This window comes from Sorghum bicolor, chromosome 3 (assembly GCF_000003195.3).
Source record: "Sorghum bicolor cultivar BTx623 chromosome 3, Sorghum_bicolor_NCBIv3, whole genome shotgun sequence".
Classification (NCBI taxonomy): domain Eukaryota; kingdom Viridiplantae; phylum Streptophyta; class Magnoliopsida; order Poales; family Poaceae; genus Sorghum; species Sorghum bicolor.
In genome coordinates this window covers 13,615,565-13,635,630 of record NC_012872.2, presented here as the reverse complement: position 1 = coordinate 13,635,630, position 20,066 = coordinate 13,615,565, and the positions used below count along the sequence as shown (strand labels likewise).

Genomic DNA, 20,066 nt, shown 5'->3' with positions numbered 1-20,066 from the left:
TTGTGAATCAAAGTTTCCACAGAATGTCTATTATTTATAACTGGTCAAGGTCCATCTTGACTACCAACTTTTTGACTTATACAACTCAAGGACATGATAACTTTTTGATGATTTTTAAAAAGATCATAAGAAAACGTCATGTAAAACACCATTTCTTGTAGTGTATCCACCGTACAACAACTTGCACAATAATATCATATACAATTCAAATATGCTCAACAGACAGCATCTGGTCACACACCAGTCACATGAACATGAGTGGTTATATGTATAGTGATTTGCACATGCATGGGCGTGTGTAGAGACACCTTGAATTGATGTTATATTTCTCCCCGTGTAAAAACACATCGGTAGTTAATTGTAAATAGCTTATGAATATGGACATGACTGCAACATAAGATTGCATGCATTAGTCCCTTTTGTATGATGCAATGCACACACCATGAAATTACTATTATACATGCCATAGACTATTCTCAGCCCCTCAAAAAGCCTACGTGTGTACATGGGTGCTTGGTCTCATCAAGAACTACATATATTATAGCACTTGTGTGTTGGGCTTGGTGTGTTTGTCTATCATGCTAGCTACATGGCTCTCACCACTGTCAATGTTTGAATTGTCATTAATTCAAATGTAGATTGTACTGATGAATACATAACTTGTGATGTTGTTCTACCATACATGTACTTTGTTTTGCATGTGTTATCTATCATTGTATTTGTGCATCACTGTTAGTAGTGCTAAATTATCAGTTGAATGTTAATCGCAATCATGAAAATACTTATTGCACCATTGTCCTATCATCCTTCATCCATGTGTTCATTTGATGTGCTTGAACAATGTATACACAAACTACTCTTAGTTCCCGTATTTGAGATTTTAGTGCAATGCAAAAAAATCGAGAAAGGGTACTAAACTTTTTTGCTATTGTTCCATTTATGTGTCCAAATAATTGTCATATGCATATCATTGCTAATGTTTGAGTCACCTACTGAATAAATAAGTAGCACTTGGTGCTCAAATTAGTAAGTTCAGTGAATTCACAAAAATTAAGCCTATTTACGGGTTCACGGATAAGCATGCTTGCGTCCCTAGTTTATATATAATTACTTAGAAAAAACTATGCATTCTGAATTGCATGACATTTAATTTTTTTCTAAATATAATATTTTGCTTTTACTATGTATCTAGATATAGTATATATCTAAGTGCATAGTAAAAATTATGTATATCTAGAAAAGTCAAAACATCTTATAATTTAGAATGAGTGAAGTAATTGTTACTACTCCATCTATTTCAAATTATAAGTTGTTTTGACCTTTTTTTTAGATTCATAGCTTTTGCTACTTATCTAGACATAGAGTGTATCTAGGTTCATAGTCAAAACTGTATGAACCAAAGCGACTTATAATTTGCAAGAGGGACATCCACTAATAACAAAGTTATCATATTGTCACGACAAGCATGATGATTTAACTTATGTGCAACTCTATTTTAGGTTATCTTTTTATTTGTCATACTCAGTCTATCATAACAAAAACTAGTACTTTATATCTATGAGTAATCCATATTTAAAAATACAAGCGAGTTGCATCGCTATGCTGGTAAGATCGGGTAGCGCAGTGTAATTCGACACTGAATCCGGTGCGAATTAAATTTGTGTTCCTTTTGTTCGGCTCCCGTTGGCGAAGAAAGGAGAAGAACACGGTGCCTTGCAAGCTGTGTGTTTGTAGATCGTCAGCGCATCGCGGAACTCGTACAACAGCTCCAAATTAAATCCCATGTGCAGCATCGGCATTTGCGCGCGGCGTGTCGGGGATCGATCTCCATGGTGTGGACTGTGGACGCTGGAGCAGATGCCCTGCACACGCGTGCCAGTGGGAGCACGGTTTCCACGGTATTTCTTCGACCGTTTGCTAGAGAAGAAGAAAAACGAGCAGACAGAATCCGCAAATCATATGCTGCGAGCAAAATTGGCACGACTACCCACGAAACAACGTCTATCTTTGACAGTTGACACGACACAGGCTCGCGCACGTGGCAGTTACTCTGTATGCGCAGGTCAACTATTGTTTGCTCCGTTCGTCTAGGAAACACAATCGGGTCAGTGCATCGATTGGCGTATATAAATTACCGCCATCGCCTTGTTTCCTTCCATTTAGGGACACGCATTGATCGAGCACTGCCGTGTATCACTGCACAAAACCCCAGCAGGAGCGAGATCCTGACAGACTCCACTGCACTAGTCACCAGAGATGATGAAGAGAGGCAGCAGCAGCAGCACTCGTGTTGCTCAGCTTGCTGCTCTTACCACCCTGCTGTCGTGGTCGTGGATCGTCGTCTCCTCTGTCGCATCGTCGGAATTACAGGTCGGTTACTACAGCCGCAGTTGCCCACGGGCAGAGGATCTCATCCGCAACGTCGTCCACGCCGCCATCCGCCGTGACCCCGGCAATGGACCAGGCCTCGTGCGCCTCTTCTTCCACGACTGCTTCGTCAGGGTAATTAATTAATTATAAGCAGCAACAAGCCCGTGGTTGATTGGCATCTAAACTCACAAACAGAATCAGCTCTAGTCTACTCTAGGCAAGCAGAAGCTTAATTATCGTGCATTCTGGCTGCAGGGGTGTGACGCGTCGGTGCTGCTGGACGCGGCGCCCGGCAGCAACGCCAGCACGGTGGAGAAGGCGTCGCAGGCCAACAACCCGAGCCTCCGCGGGTTCAGCGTCATCAGCCGCGCGAAGCGCGTCCTGGAGCGGCGGTGCCGGAGGACCGTCTCCTGCGCCGACATCGTCGCCTTCGCGGCCCGCGACGCCTGCGGCCTCATGGGCGGGGTCGACTTCGCCGTGCCGGCGGGGCGGCGCGACGGCCGCGTCTCCAACGCGTCCGAGGTGCTCAACAGCCTTCCGGGGCCCTTCGCCAACGCCCGGAAGCTCGTCGACAGCTTCGCCGCCAAGAACCTCACCGCCGACGACATGGTCACGCTCTCCGGCGCCCACTCCTTCGGCCGCTCCCACTGCTCCGCGCTCTCCTTCCGCCTCTACCCGCAGCTCGCCGAGGACATGAACGCCACCTACGGCAGGTACCTCCGGACGCGGTGCCCCGCGGCGACGGGGCGGCGCGACCGGGTGGTCGACCTGGACCCGAGGACGGAGCTCCGGCTCGACAACCAGTACTACAGGAACGTGCAGACGCGGGAGGTGCTCTTCACGTCGGACGTCACGCTGCTCAGCCGGAACGACACGGCGGCGCTCGTCGACCTCTACGCGCGCAACCGGACGCTTTGGGCTTCGCGGTTCGCGTCCGCCATGGTGAAGATGGGCCACCTCGACGTGCTCACCGGCACCCAAGGGGAGATAAGGAAATTTTGCAACAGAGTCAACTAGAAGTGCTAGCTAGTTCATCACTTGCATTGGGGTGGATCATCTTGCTCCTTATAACACAATTGAATTCGTGAAAATTAGATAAGTTGCATAATGTCTAATATTCTTCGTTATTTTGTTTTTCTTAAGATTCATTGTATTCGTTTGATAAAGAAAGATGTATTAAGTGTTCGATTAGTTGAATTCCCGAAAATTAGATCAGTTGCATAATGTCTAATATTCTTGGTTCTTTAGATTTTTAAAATGATTCATTGTATTCTTTGATAAAAAAGGATGTATTATGTTGTGTTGGATTAGTAGATTTTGTAAGAGTAAGTCACACTTAAGATTGGCTGATAAGACATGGCTGAAAGTACTGTTCGCTAATTTATTGTGTGATAAAAACACTACTGAATGGTTGGCAGATTCGGTAGATAAGCTCAAGCAAATAGGTTAAAGTAGATAGGTTAATGATCGATCTATGTGTTAAAGTGCATCGAAACTTGCCTATTAAAACATAATGCCCCGCTCATTATTAGTACACATATACGGAGTAGGTAGGCTTGTTCCATGACCATATTATTTGTCTAAAAGAAACTTGAAATGACGTTTATATAACCGTAGGGAAAACGTTAGTTCTTAATGTCACTTTGGTACAACTATATGACAAATTATCATACTGCATGCCTTCTAGAATACCAAAGAGAGAGGGGTGAATTCGACTTGTACAAAGTTTTCAAGGAAATTGACTACGTATTGCGTGCAAATTTTACTGATGTGCTATTTTTTAGAATTACACAATACTAGGTGAGCTAAAAGAAAGACCTTTGTATCGAAACTTAATTCAGCCTAATGTATCTTGGACTCTTACCTTGCACCCACTTCCCACTATCCATCCACGCACACTCACACCTAATCAAACCAAACACTACACACAACTCACATAGACGCCAGATACATGTAACTTTGTTCAATTGTTCTCAGCTCACAACAAAGGATTCCAATATGGTGGCGGACCACTACTTCAGCCACCATGTCTACATCTCTTCCACGGTTCCATGTTGCCACCTAGCCACTTCCCTCCTACCTTTCCACAACTATGTAGCGCGAGAGACTGCGGTTGAGGTAGCAGACTAGTGGTCAAATACCGGATCTAGCAATGCCAAGATATATGTAGTTGATAATAGCTCACCGCCTATCGGCAACGCGAGGTGACCTATCTACCATAACATTTGGCAAGCAGAAACAACCACAACAAAGGCTAAGGTTCATTGGTTGTACTAATAGGACAATAAGGCTTTGCAAAATCACCACGACTCTAACAGTTCCAAGATGTAGATCAAGGCAAGGACACAAGATGTAGATGTAGAGGCTCTTTAGCTTGCTATGGTTGGTTTTGTTTGTAGTCTCCCCATTTACGCCCTGCTCTAAATCCTCTAAGTTATATATAGGTTGGTTCGGTGTGATCGAGATAGAGGTGGTAATAAGGGGGTCTACTCTTGTAGTTCGGTTTTCCTTTCATTTTGTTTTTTCTTCGTCTAATAAAAATACCAGCAAAACTTTTACCGTCCTTTCTAAAAAACAAGATGTAGAGGCAAGCCTAGGGTGGAGATTGGAAGGAAGGCATTGGGTATTATTCACTTTTTTTTATTTTTGTATGTATGTATGTAAATTGCTTTCTCGGGTATTTTTGAGAATCTAATTTTTGGGTAGGTTCTCATTTGCTTAGAAAAAAATTGGGTGCCAAGTATCAAACCCTGATTTTTTTTGGATAACCAAAATGCCAACCTCTACTCCTTATTACTACTCATTTATAGTACTATAAAAACCATTTGTACAAACTGTTGGTAACCATTTGTATGCTTGTTTAACCAACCGCTTGACTTTTGTGGAATGACAATTTGTACGAGTAAAAATATACAATTGCATGTATAAATTAGTTATAAAATTGTATAAAAGAAGTTATTAAGAACTTAGATTATTCTTCTCTAAAATTGCAATAAAGTCTCAGTTGGAAAATTTTTATATAGAGAAACTTCCCAAAAACCTGTTCGTGAATTTTTTAGGTTTGGCTACTGTAGCACTTTCATTTGTATTTGGTAATTATTATCCAACCATAAACTAATTAGACTAAAAAAATCGCCTCGTAAATTACAAATAAAAGGTGCAGTTATTTTATCTATATTTAACATTCTATATATACATCCAAAAATTGGATACTCCGTATACAAAGGCTTAAGTACGGGAGTGCTCTATTGGAATTGGATACCATACCGACAAGCACCAACGGCTAGAGGGATGACGGCAATATGAGGGTGTTGACTTTTGTACGGCAGAGGGTAGAATTCAACTGACGATTGCGCAACGTTCTTTTTTGGTGTCGATTCCAAAATTCAAAGACCTCCCTTGAGAGAGACAAAAAAAAAGCAACTACTACTCTGTACATGGGACCTGCGGTCCGTGTGGATTGTGCCTCCGCTCACTGGCAATTTTTTTTTTTTTTTTGCTTTTGCTTATCCATCGGAGAGATGTTCCTATATATGGTTAAAGCTAGGCACGCTGTCCAAGAAACCCCATCAGTAAAAACAATGAAAGTGTCTTAGCATAATAAATATTACATTAAATAATCTTTCTTTTCTCTCTCTTTGTCTCTTCCTCCCTCCGATACTTTCTCTGCTCTCCTGCTGTCCCAGCTTCGCATGATGCAGTACAGCGATAGAATGCACGCCGGACGCAGGAGTCCGAAAAAAAAAAAGACAGAACACATGTGGCGGTGCGGACAAGTGCGGCAGCCTTCAAGCCCTCGTGGTACAGGCAAGCACACGGTGGCAGCCAAGCAAGCGCGCGCGCGAGCGAGCGCAAACAGCAGACGAGCGGCGCCGGCAAGCCCACGCGGCGGGTGAGCGCACACAAGCGTGGCCGGCGCAGGTGGCTCCGGTGGTTCGACCAACACGAGCGAGCAGAACTGGCAGGCGGGCATGGTCGGCACGGCCATCGCGACCGGCGCGAGCGAGGGGTGGATGGCGAGTGGCGACCGCAGCCTGTGGGCACTGGTGCGGCCTGCGCGACGGCATGGCCATGCACGGCGAGCACGCGCACTACTGCGTAGCGAGGCGCCACTACGCACGGTGGTGGCCGGCGAGCGTTTGTGTAGCAATGGTGGGCGGCGTGGGCTAGGTGGCTGCTCGCCAAGGAGGAACGCATGCTCGGCTACTTGCGCCCGTCGTCGTCGTGGGGAGGCGTGGCCGGCGCGGCCGGGTGCGGTGGAGCGGGCTGCATGGTCGAGCAGGGCCGGCGAGGACTGGCACAGCGCGAGAGTAGTGTGGTGACCAGAGCCAGTGCTGGCCGCACGAGTGAGCGCGGGCACAAACGGTGTGCTCGGCCCAAGAAGCTTAACATCATCAGTCCTAAAATCAGTAGATATATTTAGCACTTGACAATTGACATAAGCCTTCAAGCTTCTTGGGCTGGTTTTGTTGGGCCTTTAAAGGCTTATGTCAAGTGCTAAATATATCTATCGATTTTGTTGGGCCTTTAAAGGCTTATGTCAATTGCTAAATTTATCGGCGCTGATGTTAAGCTTCTTGGACTGATGCAAGATGGTCTCTTGTTCTTTGATCTCACTGGGTGTGATCACACGGTCAAACTCAAACCCCACTACCACTAGCCTTTCCTGACTTATTCCAATGGCCATGCATGCATGGAGAGCCTTACTTGCAGAGATGTGATGAGATCATGCATACCATCATAGCTTGCCTCATCCCCAAATAATACTTTACTACTAGTAACTTTTTTGTTCTTCCTTTTTTTTTCTTGTTGACTCCAAAGTCGTCACAGCCGTTGGTCGATCGGAGATGATTCAAACCGCAGCAAAACCATCTGTGTTGCTAAATAAAAACGACAATGCTCGCTAATATCTTTTTATTTGGTTGATATATAAAAAAGGAAGTAATGGAGTGGAAGCCATATATTGCATTGCTCAGGAATATTTGTATATAGCATGTAGCACTACCAGGGGCGAAGCTAGAGCAAATTAGAGGGGGTGTCTTTCTCTTATATATAGCCGTGAAAATTGAATCTATAAACATGGTGAAAATTTGTTTCTAATAGTGATTTTACAAATTTTGGTGGGTGCCTGGGCACCCACAACCTTCAACGTAGCTTCGCCCCTGAGCAGTACGTAGCAATCTCGGAAGGACAATGCATGCAAGGGCCGGAAATATAATCTAGCGTAAAGCTCACAAGAGGGCCTGCAAATATAATCTGCAATGATAGACGTTTAATCGATCAGAAATGGTGAGGCAATGCCCTTATTATCCTCAGGCTAGTACTACGTTGGATGGAGGACGAGGCAAAAGCCTAGCCTGGTGAGCATCAGATCGATCACTCACCTATAGAGAAGATCGAAGCATGAATTGGTCAAAAAAGCAAGCGCCCGGAGTTGCATCGGTCCAGGAATATTTGGTGATGCAATGGATCGGCCGGTACAATAATTTTATGTGAGTATTTGTTAATTTGCTCTACCTGCCGCCGCCTCATTTTACATATGGTAATTGTAACTTAGCTTAATCTGTACCAGAGTAAATGTGACGTCTCTCTTACTTTGTAGGATGGATGGGGGCTCGTACACGGTACGGGCGCTGATGAGGTGAGAAGATGGAAAAAGGCGTGATCCAACCTCCAAGGGCACCGGTCTAACAGCTCGCGTGTCCGGTTAACATTGCATGATACTCTTACGGTTTTCCTCTCTCTCTCTCTCTCTCTCTCTCTCTCTCTCTCTCTCTCTCTCTCTCTCTCCGGCCAGTACACTGCTCGATGAATGATTACTCGGATCAGGTTCGTAGGAAAAGGGAGATCCTTGGACGTATTGTCAGTTAGGACCGGGCAATGTATACACGCCAGCAAGTCTCTCATTACTAATTTTTTTTATTAGGTTGTGTGGATATATATAGCTAGGAAATTAGCTATGGCTTTGTTCTGTATAAACTGAAAAACCCAACAGGTTTAATTTCAATTGTTAAGAGTATGCATGCATCTTCATAAAGTGACTTTGCAAGCATGGCGAACTAGGTTATTAGCGGCATATACAAGCAGCATCGCAACCATGACTGCTTAACACTGAGCCTACTCTTGCATATCTCACTTGCACGTAGGTCAATTGCCGTTGGTGCAGATGCTCCTACATATATGGATTGTAGTGTGGATGATTGGCTCATCAACACAGGAGTTAAACTGAAGAAAGGCTTTCCTGAAGTTGGTTGTGCCCTTTTTAGAGGAGCTAATTGTTACGCCGAAACCATCTATAACATCCTTATTACATACTCCCTACATCTTGAAATAGAGTGTGTTATTGTAATTTCTAAAATTTGTATTAGAATACAATGCATTTTATATAATGACTATGTTTCGATTTGAATAAGTTATTAAAAAAGAAAGGCATGATTTGAGAAGAAACTCTACAATTGGAATAATCTATAGGTACATGCGTCATTTGAATATTCCCTTAAGTTGTCTTAAAACCCATAGAACACACTATATTACAGGATAGAGGGAGTATATCCATATTTATTTAGAGGCACATACGGTTGAGATTGTAGAGATTGTATTGTTGCAAAACAATACATAGCGAGAAAATGTCACGAATGCCAATATGGCCATGTCATGGATCGGAGGTGGTAGCGGCCATGGAGTTCTCTGCAGTTGGTTTCACGGCTATATATGTGTTTGATGTTACATATGTATGTAGTTTACCACGTTTTATTTTTGTTTTATTCCATTGAACTTTATGGTTTACATTATGTAGTAGTATTATGCAATGCATCATGGTAAAAAAGAGCCTCAACTTTTTTTCTTTTATCTAAAGAGGAAATCTCACTTGCACATAGTAAACTGTTTACACTTTGGTAAATAAATAAACCTTATACAGTTCTAATTCCTCGGAGACAAACATTGTTGTTTTTGTCATGTTTCGGAGAACATTCAACACCTATTCTTCGACTGCATTCATGCCAAGTTCTTATGGCGCGCTGTTCACTGTTTGTTTGGGTTGTCACCTCCAACTGGCGTGACTGACCTCTTTTTGCGCTGGTCGAAAATTGGAAATAAAATTTACAACTCTTTGTTATTAACAGCAGCTGCAGCGCTTTGCTGGACAATTTGGCTAACAAGAAACGAAGTGATTTTTTATAAATGTAGACCAAAATATTTCTTGCAGGTACTCTTCAGAGGAACACACTGGCTTCGTCAGTGGGCAAATCTGCAGCGGCATGATGATCTTCGAGAGAAGCTGATCCATGTTGGAACTTACCTTGAGACATCAGCTCTGCATTTTTTTAGCGCCCGTGGATGGTTAGCTTCTAGATATATTGGTCATGTTTAGTTCAAAAATTTATTTCGTTTTGCTTGATCGATTTGTTGGCTGTCAAGAACTCTTTGTAATTATTGGTCTGATTCTATCAGTTGATAGAAGAAGCGGGATATAAACTATCCTTTATCTTAAAAAATTCTAATTCCTCGGAAATAACGACCTACATTTGTAGTTGGTACGTGAAAAACACCTATGCAGCTCAACATATACCTTGCACTCAAATAAAGACAACGCTAAAACCTGCACCTAAACATCAACGAACCAACTCGATCGTAGGGGCTAAAATACAATACAATACACTACCGGTCCGGGCAATTAAGCTTAGTGTGTGATGCCCTTTTTGTGTAGTCATATCGATCTGCAACTAGCTATAATCTCTCATGATCTCCTCCCTTGGTCGGCAAAGTAGTGGTGTACATACGCAAGGAAACCAAATCGTTGCATGTCGGTGTGGGTACATACAACATATTGGCCAATGCGCAGGCCACCTTTCTGAATCCTGCATGAGCGTGTACCACTAGAATTGTCAGTGTGTGCGGTGTATGGCAGGTTTTTGGCTCGCCAAGTGGGGCCCCTCCTGGGAGGAATCTCAGTAACAAACCGGCTCTTCCTTCTCAAAGGCAGCCCGGCCGGCCCCCGGCGATGTCGCTGTCGCTCTGCCCATCCACAAGGAAAAGGAACCAACAGCTGCTTTCTCCTACCCAATATCAGGTTGCCCCCCTAGCTAGCCTTCTATATACTCGATCATCCCTCCCTCCCTCTCTTCATCTCTCTAGGCCCTCCGGCCACTTCATATCGCAGGAGCTAGCTCTAACCAACCTCGCTCGATCGCCAGCAACGACCTTAATTAGTTTAATGTTTGCACTGCTAGCTGCTATCTCTTTTAATTTCTGAAGAAAAAGGTTTGGTATGCCTTTTAGTCCTGTTAATTGCGTCTTGCCTGTTTATTATATTGGAACCTGTTGCTTTGTTTTTGGTTACTTGACATATTAACTCGACATCCTTAATTCCTTTCCCTACAATCCAAATTCCCCTATCATCAGTCAGATGAACTTATGATTTGATCGAAGTTGTTCCTCCCAAGCCCATCATCTGCTTTTAATTTGCTTTCTCTGTTCGTTGGGTATAAGATGGAAGACCTTTTCTACCTAGCTAGGGCAAGGCTGCAACCACATGCATGTACTCAACTCATGATGCATTATATTCCATCTAGGCTAGTACTGTACTCATCCTTTTATTTGCTCACAGATCGATCAGTCACTGCACTAACATCCTTGTCGTTTCCACATGTCTGCAATCTTCTTCGTTTTAAAACTGATTAGTTTCTCCCCATTTCTTGAATCATTATTGTTGTTGGAACTTGATGATGTGCTGATCTATTTCTGTTTTTGTGTTTCAGTTGAGTGTGCAATCAAGCAGCAGGACGACGACGATGTATCACCCGCAGTGCGAGCTCCTGATGGCGCACGAAGCCCAGGACCTGGACGCCGCCGGCCAGCCGCATCACCTCGCCGTCTCCGGCGTCGCGGGCAGCATCCCGGCAGAGCTGAGCTTCCACCTGCTCCACTCCCTCGACGCCACGGCGGCGGTCAACAATTCTGTCACGCCGCAGTCCACCATCGACTACTTCCTCGGCGTCGGCGGCGCTGACCCTCACCAGCCGGCGGCGCTGCAGTACGAGCCGCTGCCGCCCCCCGGCGGGCACCACCAGCACACCATGAACATGCTGCGCGACTACTGCAGCAACGGCGGCGGCGGCGGCCACTACCCCACCGCCGAGCCGTACCTCCGCGGGACGAGGACAGGCGCCCTCGTGTTCGGGGCCACCGACGACGACGAGTCGGCTGCTGCATACATGCCCGGCGGGCCCTTTGTTGAGACCTCCCCGCCGCCACGGGCCACCGGCGGCCGGAAGCGGGGTAGGGCGCTGGGCGGTGGTTTCCATGCTGGGCTGGCCAACGGCGTCGAGAAGAAGGAGAAGCAGCGCCGGCAGCGGCTCACCGAGAAGTACACCGCCCTCATGCACCTCATACCCAACGTTACAAAGGTATACAGCGTAGTGTTTGAATTTTGATTGATATCGGAACAAATTAAAATTTTTGACGACTCATGCATCTCTTCCTCTGTTCATCGATCTCGTCAATTTAAATTAATTCACGATTCTTTTATTTTTGGCACTGATGCAGCCTGATAGGGCGACGGTGATCTCGGACGCGATTGAGTACATCCAGGAGCTGGGGAGGACGGTGGAGGAGCTGACGCTGCTGGTGGAGAAGAAGCGGCGCCGGAGGGAGCTGCAGGGGGACGTGGTGGACGCGGCGCCGACGGCTGTGGTGGTTGCGGCCGCGGCCACCGGTGGTGAGGCGGAGAGCTCGGAGGGCGAGGTGGCACCGCCGCCGCCGCCGCCGGCGGCCGTGCAGCGGCAGCCGATCCGGAGCACGTACATCCAGCGGCGGAGCAAGGACACGTCCGTGGACGTGCGGATCGTGGAGGAAGACGTGAACATCAAGCTCACCAAGCGCCGCCGCGATGGGTGCCTCGCGGCCGCGTCGCGCGCGCTGGACGACCTCCGCCTTGACCTCGTCCACCTCTCCGGCGGCAAGATCGGTGACTGCCACATCTACATGTTCAACACTAAGGTACGTTAAGTTAGCCGCGCGCCATCGATCTGTAATTCTGTATTCTGACGATTTCATGCATTACTTTTTTCCAGAGCTTTAATAAGTTCTTTGCAACTGTGCCTACGTGCTCAAAAATTAATGCAATTTTCAGATGACAAGTGCCATCGATCTGTAATATATACTTTTTTCTCTTTAATTAATTTGCTCACTTTGATGCAGATTCACAAGGGTTCTTCAGTGTTTGCGAGTGCAGTGGCCAGTAGACTGATGGAAGTGGTGGATGAGTACTAGGGCTACCACTTCAACTTCTAGCCCTACTATATACTGATGATGCCTGCCTGCTAGCTTCTACGTACTTCGTTGCTAGCTATAGCGTTTCTTGGATGCAAGACTAGTTTAGTTGTTACGTTCTATCTTTGCTTCAATTTAATCTGCTTGATTTATGATGGACATTTAGAGACTGAGTTGTTCTAAAATACCAAGGTTGTTTTGGTCAAATTGAATAAATTGGCACAGTACGTACTGGCCTGTGAGATTACTATATTTATGTGTATTATCATTTGCCTGTTTGTCGGTATTATTGGATTGTGGATCAAGAAATGATGTGATGACCATATATATGCATAGATAGGATGAGTAGGTTCACTTGCTTCAGTTCACCGGTATAATTCTGGATGCATCTGGTTAGGTGATCCTTTGGTCAGCTGTAAGCTTAATTCCATGTAATATATTGTCGTATTATAATAGAAACAATAATATATAGCTTTTATTATGTTTTCCCCTAAAGCTTCATGACTGACTTTGTTATCATCTTTATTACTCTACAGTCTACAAGCTAATTTGTACTGAACTTGATAAGTACATTCTGGTTTTTGGATGCTGGTTTTTTCTTACAAAAACAAAATTGGCTTGAGCCTCTGTGACTACATACAATTTAGTTCTTACAATATTTCACCTCATTAGCTGCTCAAGAAAGAGAACACAAAAAAGAAATAATTAAAAAAAATTTTTGTTGTTTCTCCACCTATTTTTGGCCAAACGTGAGCGAACTTCGACTAAACCACTGCAATTTTGGGGAGCCTTTAGTTTATATACATTGTGGGCGGTCTTTAAGCCGAACAGAGGAAACTTGAGTGAGGAGGACATAATTTTAGCTCGAAAATAGAATCTTACTAGGATTGCTAACGGGAGGCTTCAAAGGAGGCTCCATAATAAATATTCTCATCAGACCCGCTAGAAAAAAATATAAATACCAAAGGGCGTCATAAAATTCTGGAAAAATTGCCTTTAATTTAGTAGGAGTAAGCTCTAATCACATCACCAACAATAACCATCGGATCAATTATTCTAAAAAGGTTACTCAATATGCCATTTGAAAAAATAGAAAGTAACTCCAAGATTTGCATCAGAGTTAACCATCATTGTCATTATCAAAAGATAATTAAAATAATCCCATAAATTTATATATAAAACAAAGCATTTTTTGTATGAAAGATAGTGCAAAGTAACCTCTAGATTTACTTTTAATAAATTACACACACATCTACTTACTATTATGAAAAATAATCTAAAGTAGTCCTTTAATTTACATCTAAATTATTGACCCGTCGTCATAATAAATGGAATAAAATATCCCTCAAATCTATTTCTAAACACCAATATAGGCTACTATGGAAATATCTCAATGAAGTATGTTATATGTTCCTAAATTGCACAATTGTACTAGTGTTGTGATAAAAGTAAGCATAAATGTACTCCTTTGTTTCCAAATTGCAAGATGTTTTGGCATTTATAAATACATAATTTTTTCTATGTGCTTAGATATACACTATATCTAAATTTAGTAAAAATAGTGTATTTGAAATAAACCAAAATGCCTTATAATTTGAATTGGAGGAAGTATGTGTCACTATGTATATACCAAGTAAATATGCATACATTAAAATAAATATTAATTTAATAGTTTAGTCAATATTAGAAAAATGTTTTCTCAACAAAAATATGTACTAATGATACTGTCATTTTACTTTAAGTTATTTTAATACTTGATGACAATATAATTTATAACTTGGTACTTTAGAGAATTTTATACATTTTGATTGAAACATTATATGATGATGTATCAATATTAGTAAATTAATTTTACACTGTGTTTTTTTATTATGAACAATAGCAATACACATACAATTCTTCGACATAGCAAACAATACATGTTGTTGGTGGTTGTGTACTATTCTGGACTGGGACTAGTTGTATTTTGTATATGAAAAATGTGGATTATTAAAGAGGAGGTGGGAATTCTTATAATTCTAAAAATTATTAACGGAGACAAATGTCTTAAGCCACATGCCTCTACTGAAAATATTAAAAGAGATGGACGTTATAATTGTGTATCCTATGTTAACGAGAGTACTAGAGGCGAGTATCCTAACTGCCTTTGAAAATAGTCCAAGTTGTCTACCTCTAGAAATGGAAAACGCCTCTCCTCGTGTTGGCACGCATGAACCAAAGAAGAGAAACGGAAGCGATAAATATCATCCTGTCATAGACACACACTAATAATTGACAAACTAATTGTCATATGGGAAATAACAATACGAGATAGGAGATACTATACGTAGGAGTTGTTTGTACACACCATGGTACCATGTACTAGCAATAACCTAACTTTTGTAGGATGTCATCAGTTGATTTTCCAAGATTTTTTTTCTCAGTTTGCCTCCGTGTAGACTGTAGATACTTTCCCTGCTTTGTACTGAGGCAGAGTACCTGCCAACATCGCTAGGAAAAAAAAGTGTTGTTGGCTCACTAGTCAGGATAAAAATGACATGGATATTCTTGATCGTATTTGAGATCAAATTTATTTAAAAAGATTTAGATCTATCTGATATCGTATCCATATTTAAATACTTAAATCGTATATTTATTATGTCGATATCCAATATCCAATAGTATCGTAGCTATCCGGCATGGTTGAAACTACCGATTTGTTTTTATCCCTAAATACTCTGGCCACTTGACTGCAGCGTCAAGCTATACGATTGAAGGAGACGGTCAGTCGGGCCAGACGAGGAAAATCACCAAACCGTGTTGGGCTCGCATGGACTGGGCCTTTTTAGGTTTGGTAACGAAACACCCACAAGCCACAACAGCCTATAGAGACGGAGATGGGGTGAATCACGATTGGAGCCAACTCCACTCGCCCTCCCCTTGCCGGGCCCGACCCAGCGAGTGCGACGCGACCGACCTTTTGTTTTTATTTAATATACTCCCTCCGTCTCTAAAAGCTGCAACTTATAGAATTGTCCTAAGTCAAACTTTTAAAACTTTAACCAAATTTATAGAAAAAAAGCACTAAGATTTATAGTACCAAATTAATACCATTAGATTTATCATTGAATATATTTTCATAAGATACTCATTTTATGTTATACATATTGATGCTATTTTCTATAAAGTTGGTCAAAGTTAAACAAGTTTGACTGGCACGGATTGTAGAAATTGAAGCTTTCAGGGACAGAGGGAGTATATAATTATTATTTAACGATATTAGACTAATTTAATTCAAAAAATTCATCTCGCAAATTACAGGCAAACTGTGTAATTATTTTTTATTTTTGTCTATACTTAATACTTTATGCATGTGCCATAAAATTCGATGTGACTCACTCTGGGCGTTCAGTCAGACCAGACCGAACTCATCAGTCAGTTGAAAAAATAAGAACCGAGCAATTTCGGTCTCCATTAGTTTGGTTTGATCTCGGTCACGACTGAACTAACTGGATCAGCTTAGCAGCCAAAAAATAGCAGAATCTGTAGAAATTTCAGCAGCATGTTGCACACAATATAATATAAATATCTTGGTTCTCTTGTTCAAATACTAACTACAATATCTCACAGACCGAGAGAGATGTTCTAGGGTTTAGATATATAGGCTGGTGGGCTATGCTTCTTTTTGGGCTTTTAGAATTGCTACAGAGAACTTCGGTTTTCTTGGTTAGTTCGGTTAATCGACACCTATACCCGAACTAAACGTATAAAGTTCGGTTAGTTGGAAGTAGGGACTGAACTCATGACCGAAAAGTTCAATCTCGATCATTTCGGTCACGGTCTCGGTCTCGATCAGTTCGGTTTGATCTTTGGTTTCCGGTTAATTACGCCCGGCCTTGTTTAGTTGGCAAAAAATTTGGTTTTCGGCTACTGTAGCACTTTCGTTTTTATTTGACAAACATTGTCCAATCACGGAGTAACTAGGCTCAAAAGATTCATCTCATAAATTATAGGTAAAATATGCAATTAGTTTTTATTTTTATCTATATTTAATGCTCCATGCATGCGACTAAAGATTCGATGTGACGAAGAATTTTGAAAATTTTTTCGAACTAAACCAGGCCTAAGATATAACGGGAAATTTTGAAAAAAAAAAATGGGCCTAACCAACCAGGCCAACCAGCGCTGCCCGACTCCCATCCGCCGTCCGATCCCATCAGGGTGGCCATCCGCGCGCCTCCACTTACCGGGTCCGGGTCTACGCCCGGAACCCAGTAACACCAGCTATAAATGGCGTTCGCGAGCACGATCACACGGCCCCCTCTGCGTCGGCCGGCACAGCGGGTCGGATCTACTGCTATTACTACGGCGTTTCCGTAGTAACCGCGCCGTTCCGTTTCTGTCTCCCCCTTGCATCGCCGTCGCCGCCGCCGCGAAGCAAAGGTGAGGCGCCGTTCTGCCCGTCTATGTCCTTCCTACTCCGGCCACCGATGCTATGTTACTCTCATTCAATCCAGCTCGGTTATTCTGTTGTAGTACTCTGCGAGAGATTGATTGATTGATTGTTCATTGTTTCTTTCTTCCGGGTATCCTGGGGTTTTGTCCCGTTCACTGAGCAACGCGTCCGCTTTTCCCGGGAACTAGATTAGCGGCTACCTTTTCTGGTCAATTTTTTTATTACTTTTTGTCTATTAGCCGGGTTGCAGGATGATTTGATCACGAACGGGTAGGTTACAGCCAAGTCCTCGGTAATTGGTGGCCCAGATCTAGTCATCTGGCGTTGTTTCTTCTTGCGGAGGTCTTGGAAGGTTGTGTAGTCATTTCTCCTTGTAGTATAGCATCGAGTACTAGTATTGAAGGATCAGCGTTCGAGCAATGGTGAATGTGTGCTTCTATAGCTCTAGGAATCTTACTGTCGCGCACAGAAAGTTTTCGCGACTTTGATTCTTCCGCAACTAGATAGAGGAGGTGGAAAGGTGCAGTTTTTTTTTATGCTTATTCGCTGTGTAGAATCGCTTCCGTCGAAGAACAAAGCTGGTGAGGGCTGACTCAGATGCTTGTACGATATGGCATTGGCTTTAGTCACAGACTCTTTAGTGTGAAGTCAAGTGGAGTCCAATAGGCCTTCTGTTGTTTTCGTGGAATCTTGTCAGTTGTATAAATTTGGAGTTGTCTTTTCTAGCAGATTCAAGTAGTGTTTAGCATATTCCTTCAGTTTTCAACTGCTGAATAGATTCAATTCTGAGCAGCATTGGCTTGGGCACATTTTCAATGTGATCCATAATTGTAAATGGTGTTATTGATGAACAACCATTGGATTTTGTATATTTTCCCTGTTTGAACTTTGAATAATCTTGATGCAGACTTTCGTTTGTTTGTTTACTAGCAGTTCTTTCTTTAGTGCTTTTTTACCTGATAAGATGCCTTAGCATATTTTTGTCCTTTGTGATTTCTGCATTAGCATCTTCCACAACTGAATTGCTTGGATTGTACTAAGTTTGGACAGGACAATTGTGTTCTTTCTTGAAATGAAATTTCAAGTCATATGGTTTGGTCAGTCAGGTCGGTACAGATAGTACCTCATCTTGAGATCTATATCAAAGCTTATATGCTTGTATATTCAGCGGCTTTGTTATCTTTTATTAGTTTGATGAATCAGTTCTATTGGGAAGTAATTTAGATGTGTGTCACTGATCAAATATGTCCACTCAAAGCAGTCTTTGGAAAAATTTTGTAGTATGGATCTGGATAGTTTCCTGGTACTGTGTTTCTTCTGACTTCTGAGGTGCGCGTGTTACTGTGTTACACAGGTCCACGAAGATGGCTGAACTTGACACGTTCCTTTTCACATCTGAGTCCGTCAATGAAGGCCATCCTGATAAGCTCTGTGACCAGATATCTGATGCAGTGCTTGATGCATGCCTCGCTGAAGACCCTGACAGCAAGGTTGCTTGTGAGACCTGCACCAAGACTAACATGGTCATGGTCTTTGGTGAGATCACTACCAAAGCCAATGTCGACTATGAGAAGATTGTCAGGGATACCTGCCGTGGGATTGGCTTTGTGTCCAATGATGTAGGGCTGGATGCTGACCACTGCAAGGTGCTTGTCAACATTGAACAGCAGTCACCTGATATTGCACAGGGTGTTCATGGTCACTTCACCAAGCGTCCTGAGGAGATTGGTGCTGGTGACCAGGGGCACATGTTTGGATATGCAACTGACGAGACCCCTGAAATGATGCCCCTGAGCCATGTTCTTGCAACCAAGCTTGGTGCTCGCCTAACCGAGGTCCGCAAGAATGGGACCTGCCCATGGCTGAGGCCTGATGGGAAGACCCAGGTGACTGTTGAGTACCATAACGACAATGGTGCTATGGTCCCTATTCGTGTCCACACTGTGCTCATCTCTACCCAGCATGACGAGACTGTTACCAATGACGAAATTGCTGCTGATCTGAAGGAACACGTCATTAAGCCTGTCATTCCAGAGCAGTACCTTGATGAGAAGACCATTTTCCATCTCAATCCATCAGGTCGCTTTGTCATTGGTGGACCTCATGGTGATGCGGGTCTTACTGGCAGGAAGATCATCATTGACACTTATGGAGGCTGGGGTGCCCACGGTGGTGGCGCTTTCTCTGGTAAGGACCCAACCAAGGTTGACCGCAGTGGAGCCTATATTGCAAGGCAGGCGGCAAAGAGCATTGTGGCCAGTGGTCTTGCCCGCCGTTGCATTGTCCAGGTGTCATATGCCATTGGTGTGCCTGAACCGCTATCAGTGTTTGTTGACACATATGGGACAGGCAAGATCCCTGACAAGGAGATCCTGAAGATTGTGCTGGAGAACTTTGACTTAAGGCCAGGGATGATCATCATCGACCTTGACCTGAAGAGAGGCGGGAATGGCCGTTATCTCAAGACGGCGGCATATGGGCACTTTGGCAGGGATGATCCGGACTTCACCTGGGAGCTTGTGAAGCCCCTCAAGTGGGAGAATCCTTCTGCCTGATCAAAAACTTGCAGCCAGCTCTACATTGGAACCTTTTTTTTTAATTACCTATATAAAGTTGCAATGTTACTTTTGATGCCAGTCTACCCGTCACCACATGTTATCTCACTTCCCCACTCACTGCTCGAGTAGAAAGTGTAAGACCTTATGCATACTGGTTATCTCTTTCAACAAGCTTGTGTTGTGGGGGTTTGTGATGTCTTCTCTTTTCGTTATCATGTAATGTCGAGCCAAAGATGGGAGAGTACCGGAGAAACGAAACTTCGGCCTTGTTTAGTTTCAAAATTTTTTGCAAAATCGGAATAGTGCCACTTTCGTTTGTATATGACAAATATTATCCAAACATGTACTAATTAGACTCAAAAGATTCATCTCGTTAATTCCGACCAAACTGTGCAATTAGTTTTTATTTTTATCTATATTTAATACTTCAT

The 20,066-nt window shown here is 43.3% G+C and overlaps 3 protein-coding genes across 3 annotated transcripts; all 3 read left to right on the top strand.

Moving 5' to 3' along the window:
• LOC8078154 (peroxidase 5) lies at positions 2,173–3,585 on the top strand. Its single transcript, XM_002457662.2, has 2 exons — positions 2,173–2,502; positions 2,626–3,585. Exons 1-2 carry the CDS (start codon positions 2,257–2,259, stop codon positions 3,385–3,387), a joined length of 1,008 nt encoding a protein of 335 aa, XP_002457707.2. The 5' UTR covers positions 2,173–2,256; the 3' UTR covers positions 3,388–3,585.
• On the top strand, positions 10,549–12,928 carry LOC8078153 (transcription factor TIP2). The gene is made up of 4 exons (XM_002457661.2): positions 10,549–10,637; positions 11,130–11,777; positions 11,917–12,369; positions 12,571–12,928. The coding sequence occupies exons 2-4, from the start codon at positions 11,163–11,165 to the stop codon at positions 12,640–12,642; spliced, it is 1,140 nt and encodes a 379-aa protein (XP_002457706.1). The 5' UTR covers positions 10,549–10,637; positions 11,130–11,162; the 3' UTR covers positions 12,643–12,928.
• LOC8060304 (S-adenosylmethionine synthase 4) lies at positions 16,943–19,929 on the top strand. Its single transcript, XM_002457660.2, has 2 exons — positions 16,943–17,064; positions 18,432–19,929. Exon 2 carries the CDS (start codon positions 18,442–18,444, stop codon positions 19,630–19,632), a length of 1,191 nt encoding a protein of 396 aa, XP_002457705.1. The 5' UTR covers positions 16,943–17,064; positions 18,432–18,441; the 3' UTR covers positions 19,633–19,929.

Coding starts and splice junctions, on each gene's coding strand:
- LOC8078154 (XM_002457662.2), top strand. CDS start 2,257: ATGATGAAGAGAGGCAGCAGCAGCAGCACTCGTGTTGCTCAGCTTGCT. Junction 2,503..2,625: donor TCCACGACTGCTTCGTCAGG/GTAATTAATTAA, acceptor TTCTGGCTGCAG/GGGTGTGACGCGTCGGTGCT.
- LOC8078153 (XM_002457661.2), top strand. CDS start 11,163: ATGTATCACCCGCAGTGCGAGCTCCTGATGGCGCACGAAGCCCAGGAC. Junction 11,778..11,916: donor TCATACCCAACGTTACAAAG/GTATACAGCGTA, acceptor GCACTGATGCAG/CCTGATAGGGCGACGGTGAT. Junction 12,370..12,570: donor TCTACATGTTCAACACTAAG/GTACGTTAAGTT, acceptor ACTTTGATGCAG/ATTCACAAGGGTTCTTCAGT.
- LOC8060304 (XM_002457660.2), top strand. CDS start 18,442: ATGGCTGAACTTGACACGTTCCTTTTCACATCTGAGTCCGTCAATGAA.